A 12413-nucleotide genomic window follows, 5' to 3' on the forward strand; every position below is an offset into this window, starting at 1 on the left:
GTTCTTTCTTCTGCATGTGTGATTCTTTTGCTGAGACTTTCCAGTGCATTTTGCATTTCTCTAAGTGTGTCCTTGATTTCCAGAAATTGTGGTTGTTTTTATTTATGCTAGAATTTTCCTTTCATATCCTGTATCATGCTTTTGATTTCTTTGGGTTAGACTTGAACTTTCTCTGGTGCCTCCTTGATTAGCCTAATAATTGACCTTCTACATTCTTTTCTGGCAATTCAGAGATTTTGTCTTTGTTCAGATCCATTGTTGGTGAGCTGGTATGATTTTTTGGTGGTGTTAAAGAACCTTGTTTTGTCGTATTAGCAGAATTATTTTTCTGGTTCCTTCTCTTTTGGGTAGGCTATGTCAGAGGGAAGATCTGGGATTCAAGGGCTGCTCTTGAGATTCTTTTGTCCCATGGGGTGCTTTCTTGATGAGCTGTTCTCCCCTTTCCCCTAGGAATGGAGCTTCCTGAGAGCTGAACTTAGTGATCATTTTTGTTCTTCTGGTCTAGTCGCCAAGTGGAGCTACCGGCTTCCAGGCTAGTACTGGGGAGAGTCTATAAAGAGTCCTGTGATGTGATCCATTTTCAGGTCTTGCAGCTGTGGATACCAGGACCTGTCTGGCTGTGTTTTCTTTTAGTGTGCTGGTATTATGTTGGTTGGTCTTTAGCTGGAAGATGGCGCTTTCAAGAGCTCATCAGTTGGGGTGCTATAGGGAGGATGCAAACTTGCCCTAGAGACACCTGGTCAAGTATTCGGGTTTCTCAGGCAGTGGGCAGGGCCATAGAGCTCCCAAGATTATGACCTTTGTCTTTGGCTACCAGGACAGATAGAGAAAGACTACCAGGTTGGGGCAGGAATAGGTGTGTCTGAGCCTCTCCTTGGGCGGGCTTGCTGCTGGTGCTGCTGTTCGGGATGGGGATGTGGTTCCCAGTCCAATAGAGTTTTATTCCCAGGGGGATTATGGCTGCCTCTGCTGAGTCATACAGGTCACTAGGGAAGTGAGGGAGAGCTGGCAATCATAGGCCTTACCTTGCTCCCATGCAGCCCGCAGTCCTAAAAGCTGGTCTCACTCCCACCATGCCTCCCCAACATCACTGAGTCTTTTTCCAGGCAGATGGTTACCAGGGTAGAGAACTTGCCCCAGACCACAAGCCTCCGCCTTGAGAAAGCAAACAGGCTCATAGTTTTTAGGCATCTCAGGGAACCTGCAGCAGTGATCCAGTTTCTTCAAAGGGTCTGTGGATTCTCTGGGCTTCCCGGTATGTTCCTGTGGTAGTTCTTGTAGCAAAAGTTCATGACATGAGTCTCCACATGCTGCTCTGTTCGTCGGAATGCGAGGTATACACTAGTCCTGCCTTCTATCCACCATCTTAACCTGAGCATCTAGAGATAGTCTTGAATAACGTGTATCTACCTACAAATTTCAAGCTTGGAGCAAGACAAATAGCCATAAAAACAAACACAAAAACCTAATAGCAGAACCACTCCAATGAGGACAAAGGTTTTCAAAAAGTACTTGGACTGGAAAGCCTAAATACAAGAGTATATCCGAGACCCAGTTTGTTTAAATATATGGGGTAACCAGATCGTTTTAACTGCTGTGGCTAATCTTATTTCTATATATATGTAGACAAAGCTAGCACTGCTATATAGTAATAACTACTGATATATTGCTTTGTCCTTTAAAATGTATCTGCCATACTAGGCTCAAACTATCAAACCAAGTTTTTCCGTTAAGTCTAGGAATGTCACATGTATGCAGGGATGAGAACCTTATCACACACACTCACACTCAAATACCAGGTCTCTCAGCCCTTGGGTGTCACCTTCCAACTCCATGTTTATTTTATGCCATGCTATCTTTATATGTGTCCTTTCACAGTTTTCCTATTATGTGAAACACAGTAAACATCTCAACACATTGCACCTCCTTTTGGTTGCCCAGTATTATTCTTGTGTGCAGTGAAAGCAGTAAGCAAGTACATATAATAAGAATTATTACCATCTTGGTAGAAAAGAGATATAAAAACACAGATGTACAGATTTCACCAGTAATCTCAAGGAGCCACTTCTTCAGTCTATAGCAGAAGTCTACTTGCCACATTAGATCCTTTTACCCATCACCTCTATTCTTGAACCGAAAAGCGGGGCCAGTGCTTTTAGTTTTGCTTTTAGTTTAGTTTAGGGCCAGTGCTTTTAGTGCTGGTGTCCTTAAAATGAATAAGAGATTTTATTGATCTCTTTGTCACTGCAGGCAGTGTAAATATATTTGATTCTTCTTAATTTTGTTTTATGATCTCACAAGATAAAATAACCATGTCAACTATTTCAATTCTCATTGTTTTAAGATTTAAATCATTCTGGGGGGAATCTTCTCCAATGTTTTACTTAGGAATGGATCAGTGAAGTCTTTCCCCTGTCATTGTTTTATAGATTTTAAATAAGGGTGTTTCAGTGGCTCTAAAACAAGTGTGTGGCTTTTGTAAAATTCCTAATCTTTCCTCCAAGTCTTTACATTTCTTAATTATGTAAAAACATTATGCTATAAAATAATTTCAATAATTTGTAGTAAAGAAAAGTAATCTGTCTCCAATATCTTCTCAGTAAACGTGGAAAAATACTACTGGTCTTTGCTTTAAAGTATTTAAATGTCCAACAGTACTTTTTAAATAAATGAGATTAGAAAACATGAATTTGGTTGTCCCAGAAACTCGGTCACACTGGGAGAATACTTATTTCCCTCAACGATTTAACTTTTTTTTTGGAGTCAATGCAAAAAGTCTTTATGGGTACAGGCCTCTGTAGTGACATTCTAATGTAATAGAATCTTCGTTGATTTCATTTGCTTAAAGATACTGCTTTAAACGTTTTAGGGAAATATTTTATCCTAAAATGGTTAATTATCCAGAGTTGAAAAGATCTTACCTGAAAGCTTAAAAACTTGTATCTTGACAGTAAAATGATCATTTTAGTTTCAGTATCTTAATCAAGTGTATGTGTGGCAATTCAAGTGTTTTCATCTCTTAAGTTTCAATAGTGGATAGCTTTTGTCTCCCTTCTATTTTAACTCAAAGCTTTCTGTCTGTAAAGAATCTCAACTTAGGACTCAAAACAAGTCTGTATTGAGGATTTATTTCTGGAATTGTGTTAAACAGTTTTCCGTAGATACAGATATTTACTTAGGAAGCTGCATCAAGTAGATACCTTGAATACTACTCTCTTGTGACTAACTCTGCTTGTTCACAGCCTTCCCCACCCTTCCACCAAGCCCCCCTTTACTAACCTGTGCATCCTTTGCTTGTGTGATCTCTTTTACTTCTTGTTTTTCCCCTAGTTTTGGAATAGCTCTTAAAGTCTGACTTGTCATGGTGCTTTGGAAGAGTAGCCAGTGTCTTTTCTGAGTAAATAAGCTATGAGCTGACTAAGAGGAGTAGTTAAAATGGAGAAAGCTTAGCTGTACCTTGTCTTGCATGTTAAACATAATGAGTTTAGAGGATTATGATTATTTGTAAGCATCAGGATCTGCTAGACAGGACATCTGTTTTACTTGCTACTCTTATGTTGGTGGAGAAATAGCATGCTTTTCATTTAGTATAAAAATTTTGTGTTCTAGTTGGGCAATGATGGCTTAGTTTTTGAAATGTACTTTCTTGAGAAGTAGCATGTGGTTAGTATAAAATTGTCTTTTCCTATTAGGACTAGATACATAATTAGTCTGAAATATTTTTCTGACTGTGGAAAATAAGTTGCTGTGAACTTTTGGATTTATATTATTCTAGACTGCATTACACTTGTTTGCTATATTCAAATATTTTTTTCTTTGGTTTTACTTCCTAGGTTGCACGTTTTCAAAAAATACCTAATGGTGAAAATGAGACAATGATTCCTGTATTGACATCAAAAAAAGCAAGTGAATTACCAGTCAGTGAAGTTGCAAGCATTCTCCAAGTAAGTGGTTAGTGGGGAGGAAGGGACTAGATGGTATACAATTAGACACTCAGATTCTATAAATCAGTGCTGTCTAATTTGATTTTCTTCAGTGATAAAAATATTCTGTTCTGTGACATTCAGCATACTAGCCACAAGTTGAACAGAACTGTTGAGCTTGACATGGGATTAAACCTAACAGAATTAAACGTGACTATATGACTTGAAATGTGACTAGTGTAATGGAAAAACTGAATTTAATTTAATTTAAATTTATTTAAATGGCTATAGGTGGCTAGTGGCTACCTGAATGGACAGTGCAGCTCTAGAACATAATAGCATTTCTAGGAACTATATTAGTGCTGTGTAAGAAGAATTGGTTGGATTAGGAAAATAATTATTAATGTAAGTAGTAGTAGCAGTTTATCTTTTTTTATAAGGAATTTCTAAGGTAAAGTAAAAAATAAGTACAAGTTTAGAATCGCAGATAATCTGTAATTGCTTATGTAGGCTCTTCCTGGTTTTCAAAAGTAGTATCTATTGAAACATGAAAATGATAATGTTTTTTGTTTTTCCTTCTACAGTCACATGTTTTAGTGATAGCATTAGAAACATGGGTATCCTTTTTTATTTTTTTTTTGTTATTGTATTTATACTCTGTTTTAAAACCTCTTATTTGTAATATGTTTGTTTTGAAAGGCTCTATTATTGAACTCTATTATAATAAGCTTTTGGTTAGGGCAACTATTTTAGGGGTACAGATAATTTTATTCTTTAATAGAATAAGAAATCATGAGGGAGAGTAACCGAAGGATATAGATAGTGTTCATAGAACATAAACTGTTCCAAGAAGGGGTTCATCTTAACTTTATTACTTTTTAGTAATTTAGGAAGCACAGATTTTCAGCATGAAACAGTTACACAGTCCAAGAGTAAAAATTAATACCAACCTCTCAGGGTTTTGATAGGCCCAGAGAACAAGGAAGGCATTTATGACCCATTGGATGTTCTTTTGGAGAAACTAATTTTAGAAAACAGCTAAACAACAATGAAAAGGAAAAAGCCAATTAAAATGTACAGTTTTGTTTTCTGTAAGTCTTGTGGCTGATTGTAGTATTTATTTTTCTCCCTAAATTTTACTTGTTTGGTAAACTCTGCCTTTTTGTTTACATTTTTTAAAAAAATAATTTTGTTGAGATATAATTTACATAAAATACAATGCACTTTTTAAAAGTGTACAATTTGCATTTTGACAAATGTAACCACCTCCACCATTAAGATACAGAACATTTTTATCACTCTGGAAAACTCCCACATGTCCCTTTGTAATTAATCCCTCCCTTTCTATGTGTCACCCCTGGCCCCAGGCAACCATTGATAGGTTTCTCTCATAATAGACTAGTTTTGACTGTTGTATTTTCTGTAAATGTGATTATACATCATATTATATACTTTCTTGTGTTTTTCTGTGCTAACATTTTCAATAACTTTCATATGTAAAATCTAACAGGCTGATCTTCAGAATGGTCTAAACAAATGTGAAGTTAGCCATAGGCGAGCCTTTCATGGCTGGAATGAGTTTGATATTAGTGAAGATGAGCCACTGTGGAAGAAATATATTTCTCAGGTGAGATACTTTTACTTCCTCTTCTACTGTGTAATTTATTAATACATTAACTTCTGTTATTTAGTTGCTTACTTTTGTGATATTGTTTACGGAGAAAGAAAATAATTTTTAGATGTTTTTTACCTAAAAATTTTCATTTGTTAGGGTTTACTGTTAGGTTGGAATTCCTATATTTTTAGTATGTAAATCATAAAGACAGCATTTTCCATATGGATATATTATGCAAAGATAATGCTATTGACAGTAGTGTCTTTTGCTGATATCAAACCTACACTTTTTAAATGATAGGAATGCCAGTATTTTTTAAGATAATCATGGCCAGTTCAGAAAACCAGTAAAAGTAAATTAGGTAATTTAACCTCAGACTGCCTGGGTACAAATTACACCTTCATTTCTTATCAGTTGTATGGTTTTTATAATCCTCTGAGCCTTATCTATGAAATGGTGATGATAACCCTAGGGGAGATAGTTAGCTCTCAGTAGATGATAGTTATTTATTTTTTCTTGCTAATCTTTTAGGAAAGACTTATTCTAGGTTTTTTTTTATCTTGTTAATAATTGTGTTAATGTAGAAAGTTACAGATTACTGTGATTAGTTTTGTAGTAGTTGGGTTGGTTTGCTAAATAAATATTTTTTGCTAAAAATTTCTTTTTAGTAAATGTCTGTGCCTTTTAACCTGCAGTCTTTCTGAAAAGATCTATGTTTAACTTTTCTAAAGGGCTTTTTCTGCTAATAAGCTTAAATTTGCCAGGCTTAATTTTACAAATGAGTTTGTCTAAAGTAGCAACAGTGGAATTTTAAAGGTTAGATGAGGCCAGGCTCGGTGGCTCATTCCTGTAATCCCAACACTTGGAGAGGTCGAGGCAGGTGGATCACAAGGTGAGGAGTTCAAGACAAGCCTGGCCAATACGGTGAAACCCTGTCTATACTAAAAACTACAGCTGGACATGGTGGCAGGCGCCTGTAGTCTCAGCTACTTGGAAGTCTGAGGCAGGAAAATTGCTTGCACCCAGGAGGTGGAGGTTGCAGTGAGCCGAGATTGCTCCGTTGCACTCCAGCCTGGGCGACAGAGAAGACTCCATCTCAAAAAAAAGTATGTCTTATTTTTATGGAATATTATTTATATGTGTCTTTGTATTTCACACTTAACACATTCCTGCATTACCAAAGACTTCAGAAAGTATTGACATAGTTAACTCTGGATTTATAAATTATAATGATTTGACTTATCCTAAGCAGTATGATTTAATGTTTTACTTTCTTGATCCTGTTATCAAAGCTAGAGCACCTGTCCCTTGGGATTCCTGTGAGAATTAAACAGTGCCTATAATGTAGTTAAGCACAACCAAACAAATAACAGTAAATAGTAATCGTTAATCATAAAGCACTGGGTGATTCTTTACTCCTCTGCAGCCTGCCATCTGTCAAGTGGTGTGCTTAGTACTGTGGCACAGCTTTTTCAGGGGAAAATGAAAAAGACCATGGGTCATGATGTTAATAGCTAACATTTTTAAGAACATTTTTTGGTTTACATGGTGGTTTAATGTACGTTCTTAGTTAATCCTTATATCAGTTCTTTGGTATAAGGTTTTGTTTTACCAGATGAAGAATCTGGAGCTTAAAAAGATTAAGGTGACACACAGGTGGCAGCAGCTAGATTCAAACCATGGTACTGAGTCAGAAAGGTTAGTGGTTGGTGCCTTGAACCATATTGCAGTTGTAGTTTTATTTTGTTAGGGCCGTTGAATGATTTTTAAAAAATCATTCTTAGAATCACTTGGGGAGTGCTTAAAAAATACTAAAGCCTGAATCTTAATGCCTGAAGATTTTGTTTTAATTAGTTTGGTGTGAATCTGGGCATTGGTTTTGTTAAAAGTTTCTTATAGGATTCTGATGTGAAGCGGAATTAGGACTTCCAGGAAATGGAACCATAAAGGGGCTTTGGAGGTGGTGGCATGTAACCTCAGAGCTATGGTATCTAAGGGCTGCAGCTTTCTGGTGGGATAGATTCTTTGTAGCCTAGTTACTTTGCAACTTTGACAGTGATGTAGCACTTTAGCAGAGGAAGAGATTCTGACATCAAAGCTTCAGGGAATAGAATGTCCAACTGGAAGAATTTGGGGTTGACTCTGGTGTGAGGTCATTTAAATGCTTTCTGATCAGGTTGATGCTATAGTCCTGTTTCTTGAGATGTGATTTCCTTTGGTAGATAGAAACCAGGAAAGCTAGCCTTGAGGAAAATCTTCACTTTCTTCTGTGGAGAGGAGGGAATTTTTCTGTGGTATGTGAGTCAACCACAGAATTGTAATCTACACCAGTATACTTACTTGAGTAATGTTTGAATGTCATTGTTCTACTTAGTGTTTAACCTAAATCTTTAGCTTAAAAATCATCTTCTCCTGCCTTTCCTAGCCTCAGCAGAAATTCAGAACAGCTATATTTATTAAATTAATATACCAAAAATTGCTGTATGCTATAAGGAATTGGTTAATTCTTAGTTTTAAGTATTGCTATTTCATTTTCTTTTGTTTTTCTGAAAAGGAACTGTTATGAAGCTTTTAAACATAGTTAATTATAAACACTTTTTTTGGTAATCGAAGAGATATGTAAAATAAACTGAGTGTAGACTTTTCCAGTCGTACCCTCATGATTTTTTTTTAAAAACCTTTGCTGAGAGAACTGTCATGTACAAAACTGTTGAATTGCTGTTTGTTTTTATTTACAGTTTAAAAATCCCCTTATTATGCTGCTTCTGGCTTCTGCAGTCATCAGTGTTTTAATGCATCAGTTTGATGATGCCGTCAGTATCACTGTGGTAAGAAAAAAATTGCATATTTTTAATCTGTTGGGATTGGTTTTTACTTTGGAAAATAAATTGAGAAATGCTCTCAGATGTTTTTCAATATCCAAATTTTGCTTTTATTTTATTCTTTTTATTTTTGGAGACAGTTTCTTGCTCTGTTGCCCAGGCTAGAGTGCAGTGGTGCAGTCGTGACTCACTGCAGCCCCAGAGTCCTGGGCTCAAGCTGTCTTCTGCTTCAGCCTCTTGAGTAGTTGGGACTACAGGCGTATGCTAACACTCCCAGCAATTTAAACATTTTTTTGGTGAAGATAGGGTCTTGTTACGTTGCCCAGGCTGGTCTCAAAGTCCTGATCTCAAGTGATCCTTTCACCTAGGCTTCCCCAAAGTGTTGAAATTGCAGGTGTGAGCCACTGCACCTGGCCCAAATTCTGCTTTTATTATAGTTAGTGTACATTTGAGTAATGTTCAAAAGTCTGTGATTAGCACACATGAAAATTCTTTATCGATCTGATAATTTTCACAGGTATGAAATAATTTATAGTAATTATCTGATTAAATTTTAAATTTCTTTTACTTTGCAGTTGAGAACATATTTTAACTATTTGAGAACTAAAGTCTGACTTGTGAAATTAAAAATATTCCTTACAGTGCATGTTGTATTTACTGTGTACATTTACTGTATATGACTTTATTCTTTCCAGTTAGGTTATTCTAGCTTTCATTGAACTGTTTTCTCATCTTTTTCCGTCTTGCTCCCTGTTAACATTGTTGTATAAAAAATTTGTATCAAGTATAAGCGCTTACTAAAGCAGGTATGTTATGCTTAAGAACACAGTAGATATTAATGTAGAGTTGCAGTTCTTGAACTGTTGCTTGCAGTCTCCCAGAAATCCCTGAGACCTCTGCAAGGGGTATGTGAGGTCACAACCATTTAAATAATACTAAAACATTATTTGTCTTTTAATTATAGACTTTTGCATTAATGGCACAAAAGCAATGGTGGGTGAAACTGTTAGAGCCTTAGCACGAATCAAAGTAATGGCATCAGACTTTATTAACAGTCATTGTTTTCTTTCATGTTGCTCTTAAGTCTGTTCTTGATAAAGCAGTAAAAATTAATTTTATTAAATCTGGACTCTTGAGTACATACCTTCATAATCATTTGTGTAATGAAATGGGAAGTATGCATAAAAGTCTTTTGTATATTGAAATACGATGGTTGTCTCAAGGAAGGGTGATTTTGTGAGGCAAACTGGCCTTGTACTTCAGAGACTGACTCATGGACAAACTATGGGTGTTAGGACTTGGGTAACCAGCAGATTCTTATTTTTGAAAGTGAGTTAAATGAGCTTATCAGACCAAGGAAAGGTAACTGGCAGAATTTGTTGCTCATGATAAAAATTCAGTTTTTCAAGAAATAATTAGGATTTTGGAAAATCTGTATGCAGTTCTATGGGCTGGATGGCATCCCACTATTTAAGACTTTATTCCAGTTATATCAGAAGTGAATTCAACAAATGAGTCTTTAAAAAAATTGTTATGTAATGTGTTAACCTTGGGGAAGATTTGGGGAATCATGGTGAAAAATTGAATAACCAATATTTCCCAGAAGACCAATGCATGAAGTTACGAAATCTGAAATGGTAAAAGATCCATTCAGATGCAAGATAGGTCAATAGATTTTAATATAATAGATTATGAAAAGTTCATTTATACAGTTTTATATTCTACATTGCAGATTACCTTTAAGTAACTAGCACTTGTTGAGTTTTGGTGTAGTAGCCAGGAAGAATTTATCCACAATCATCTGAAAAATCTGTTAAAATACTTCTCCCTAAAAAAAATAAAATAAAAAATACTCTTCCCTTTTCCAACTTAACTGTGTGGGGCTGGATTTTCTTAATATGCTTTAGTTTGAACAATATGTTACAAGTATAAAATATACAAAATATAAAAATATAAAACTGCCATTTTTCTCACTTTTTTTGGAAAATTTATTTTTTATGAAGTTATTTGTGTTAACTTGTAATGAGGTTTAAATTTTTTAGATGAGTCAATAAGTAGAAATTAAAACTGACTAGTTGAAAAATTAATATGGTAAATATCAGCATATATAACTCACTTAACCAAAGGCTGGTCCTCAGTTTGTGGGAGCATAAAAGGGCCTTGAGATCAAAAAGTTAGAGAAGCTGCCCTGGTAATGGCAAGCCACTGTAAACTGTTAGCTTCTTCTCCCACGGGCCTTACAGTTGTGATTTCTTCTCCACCTGATCTCAGTGTTTAAAATCTGTTACTGTGGGACTGCAGATAGTTAGAAAAATAAAATAGAGTTAACGGTTACTTCTCAAGTTAATGTTTGATTTAAAAGCCTTTTTCTTTTGTTTAGGCAATACTTATCGTTGTTACAGTTGCCTTTGTTCAGGTAAGTACTTTATTTTGCCAACATGAAAATGGCATGTTAATTGCTTAAAAATCAGGTGGTTTGTGGTAAAACCTACAGTTATTGGATTGTAATGCCCATCAGAACAACTTATTCTTTGTTTTTGAAATAATTTCAGATACAGACAACTCTCCAGGGAAGCTTATGGTGGGACTAAGGAACTGCTTTGATTTAGGTAGTGAGATGAAGAAAATCTAATTTTTTATTTGGTGATGTTAAGGATAACTGAAGCAGATGGAAACAAAAAGCATAGTAATAGAAATAAAATCCAGCAGTAAGCTTTTTTATTTTTCAATTAAAAAATTGGACCAGAGTTTATAGTTGTATAACACTGTTATGTTTTAATACCTATTAAAGCTAAGTCTAGGTGAAACAAAAAAGTACAGAATTAAAAGATCGATCTATGATGTACCATTTGAAGAAAATTCCAGATATCTGTGACTGATTCCCTAGCAGAATTCTGTACTTGTTTGCTGAATTTATTTCCTAACCTTGTTTTATTTGAGTCTTTTTTTTTTTTTTTTGAGGAATTAAAATGCTTCTACTCATTGTTGGCATGGCCTTCCATCCCCTCCCTTTAAAACAATTTCTCATTCCTCCACAGAAGGGGTATTGTGATCTGGATCAAAGTAATTGAAATAGTAAATAAGACATATAGAAGGTAGCCCCTTTTAAAAATTACTGTGAATAATGTGGAGATCATGTCAAATTTCTGTGAATAAATGTAATCTTAGTTTTATGTTTATTTAAATATCTGAAGCTTCTGTAGATTTTAGATCAGTGTTTCAGAATATCAGCAGGTTTCATTTTTAGTGAAAACATGGTTAACAAGAATAGAATTATTCTAGTTTAGGGAAAAATGTAATACTGTTGTATAAGCCTGAAGTTCATGGTATTTTGAATCTGAAGCCTATACTTTTGAGTAACAATGGTTATTCTTACATCTACGATTTATTACCTGGGTATTTCTTATCACTCTCCCAGCCTCTTAGGGTAATCTCTAATCTAGTTATTAGTTCTGTGGTAACCCAGTGTCGAAAGCCAGTTGGAATCAGATTATGTAGTTTACAAAATTACTTTGTAAACCATTGCTATTATGTTTTATGTAGTCATAATGATGTCAGCAGGTTTGTGAGCTCCATTAGTAGACTTATCAGGGTTCCGCTTCTGGACTTTCTTGCATCTTTAAGAATGTGTCAGATATATGGAGTGCCTTACTTCAGAAAGATTCCTACAAGTAGTATCACTGTGTATGGAAGACTGTAGTAGCTTTTTCTCTTTGATCACTAGAAAGCCCCTACTTTCAAAAAAACACCACAAAATTATAATTTTAACATATGTCAACATGAATTTTACATATGATAGTGTTGTTATACACTGTAAATGGTGTGGCTAAGACTGACTACTAAATATCTTTATGATAGGTACATTTGATGGAAATCTCGCAAAAGGATGAAAACTTTAAAAAAAGCCTAGTTTCAGATTGCTAGGTCTGATTCTTACACAGATGTGACCCATCACCAAATATGCCTGTGAAACCAACCAAATAGTCTATAAACAAGTAAAAGTTCTCTCCAAAAAGATCCTATTTAATGTCAGTTGAACTTATAATGCTTTAT

At 35.2% G+C, this 12413-nt stretch overlaps 1 protein-coding gene across 6 annotated transcripts in view; it reads left to right on the plus strand.

Annotated features, from left to right (window-relative positions):
* The window catches only part of ATP2C1 (ATPase secretory pathway Ca2+ transporting 1), a 167435-nt gene that overhangs the window by 69603 nt on the left and 85419 nt on the right, over positions 1–12413 (plus strand). For 5 of the 6 annotated variants that reach the window (XM_064378683.1, XM_064378684.1, XM_064378686.1 and 2 more), the window contains 4 exons: positions 3834–3944; positions 5434–5550; positions 8277–8366; positions 10741–10776. In XM_064378683.1, coding sequence (XP_064234753.1) covers positions 3834–3944; positions 5434–5550; positions 8277–8366; positions 10741–10776 — 354 coding nt within the window. Of the gene's footprint in view, positions 1–3590; positions 3664–3833; positions 3945–5433; positions 5551–8276; positions 8367–10740; positions 10777–12413 lie in introns of those variants that run through there. The other variant, XM_064378688.1, reaches the window with a different exon arrangement.

The sequence above is a fragment of the Aotus nancymaae genome, unplaced genomic scaffold (genome assembly GCF_030222135.1).
Source record: "Aotus nancymaae isolate 86718 unplaced genomic scaffold, 86718_ANA_hifiasm-v0.15.2.pri h1tg000019l, whole genome shotgun sequence".
NCBI lineage: Eukaryota > Metazoa > Chordata > Mammalia > Primates > Aotidae > Aotus > Aotus nancymaae.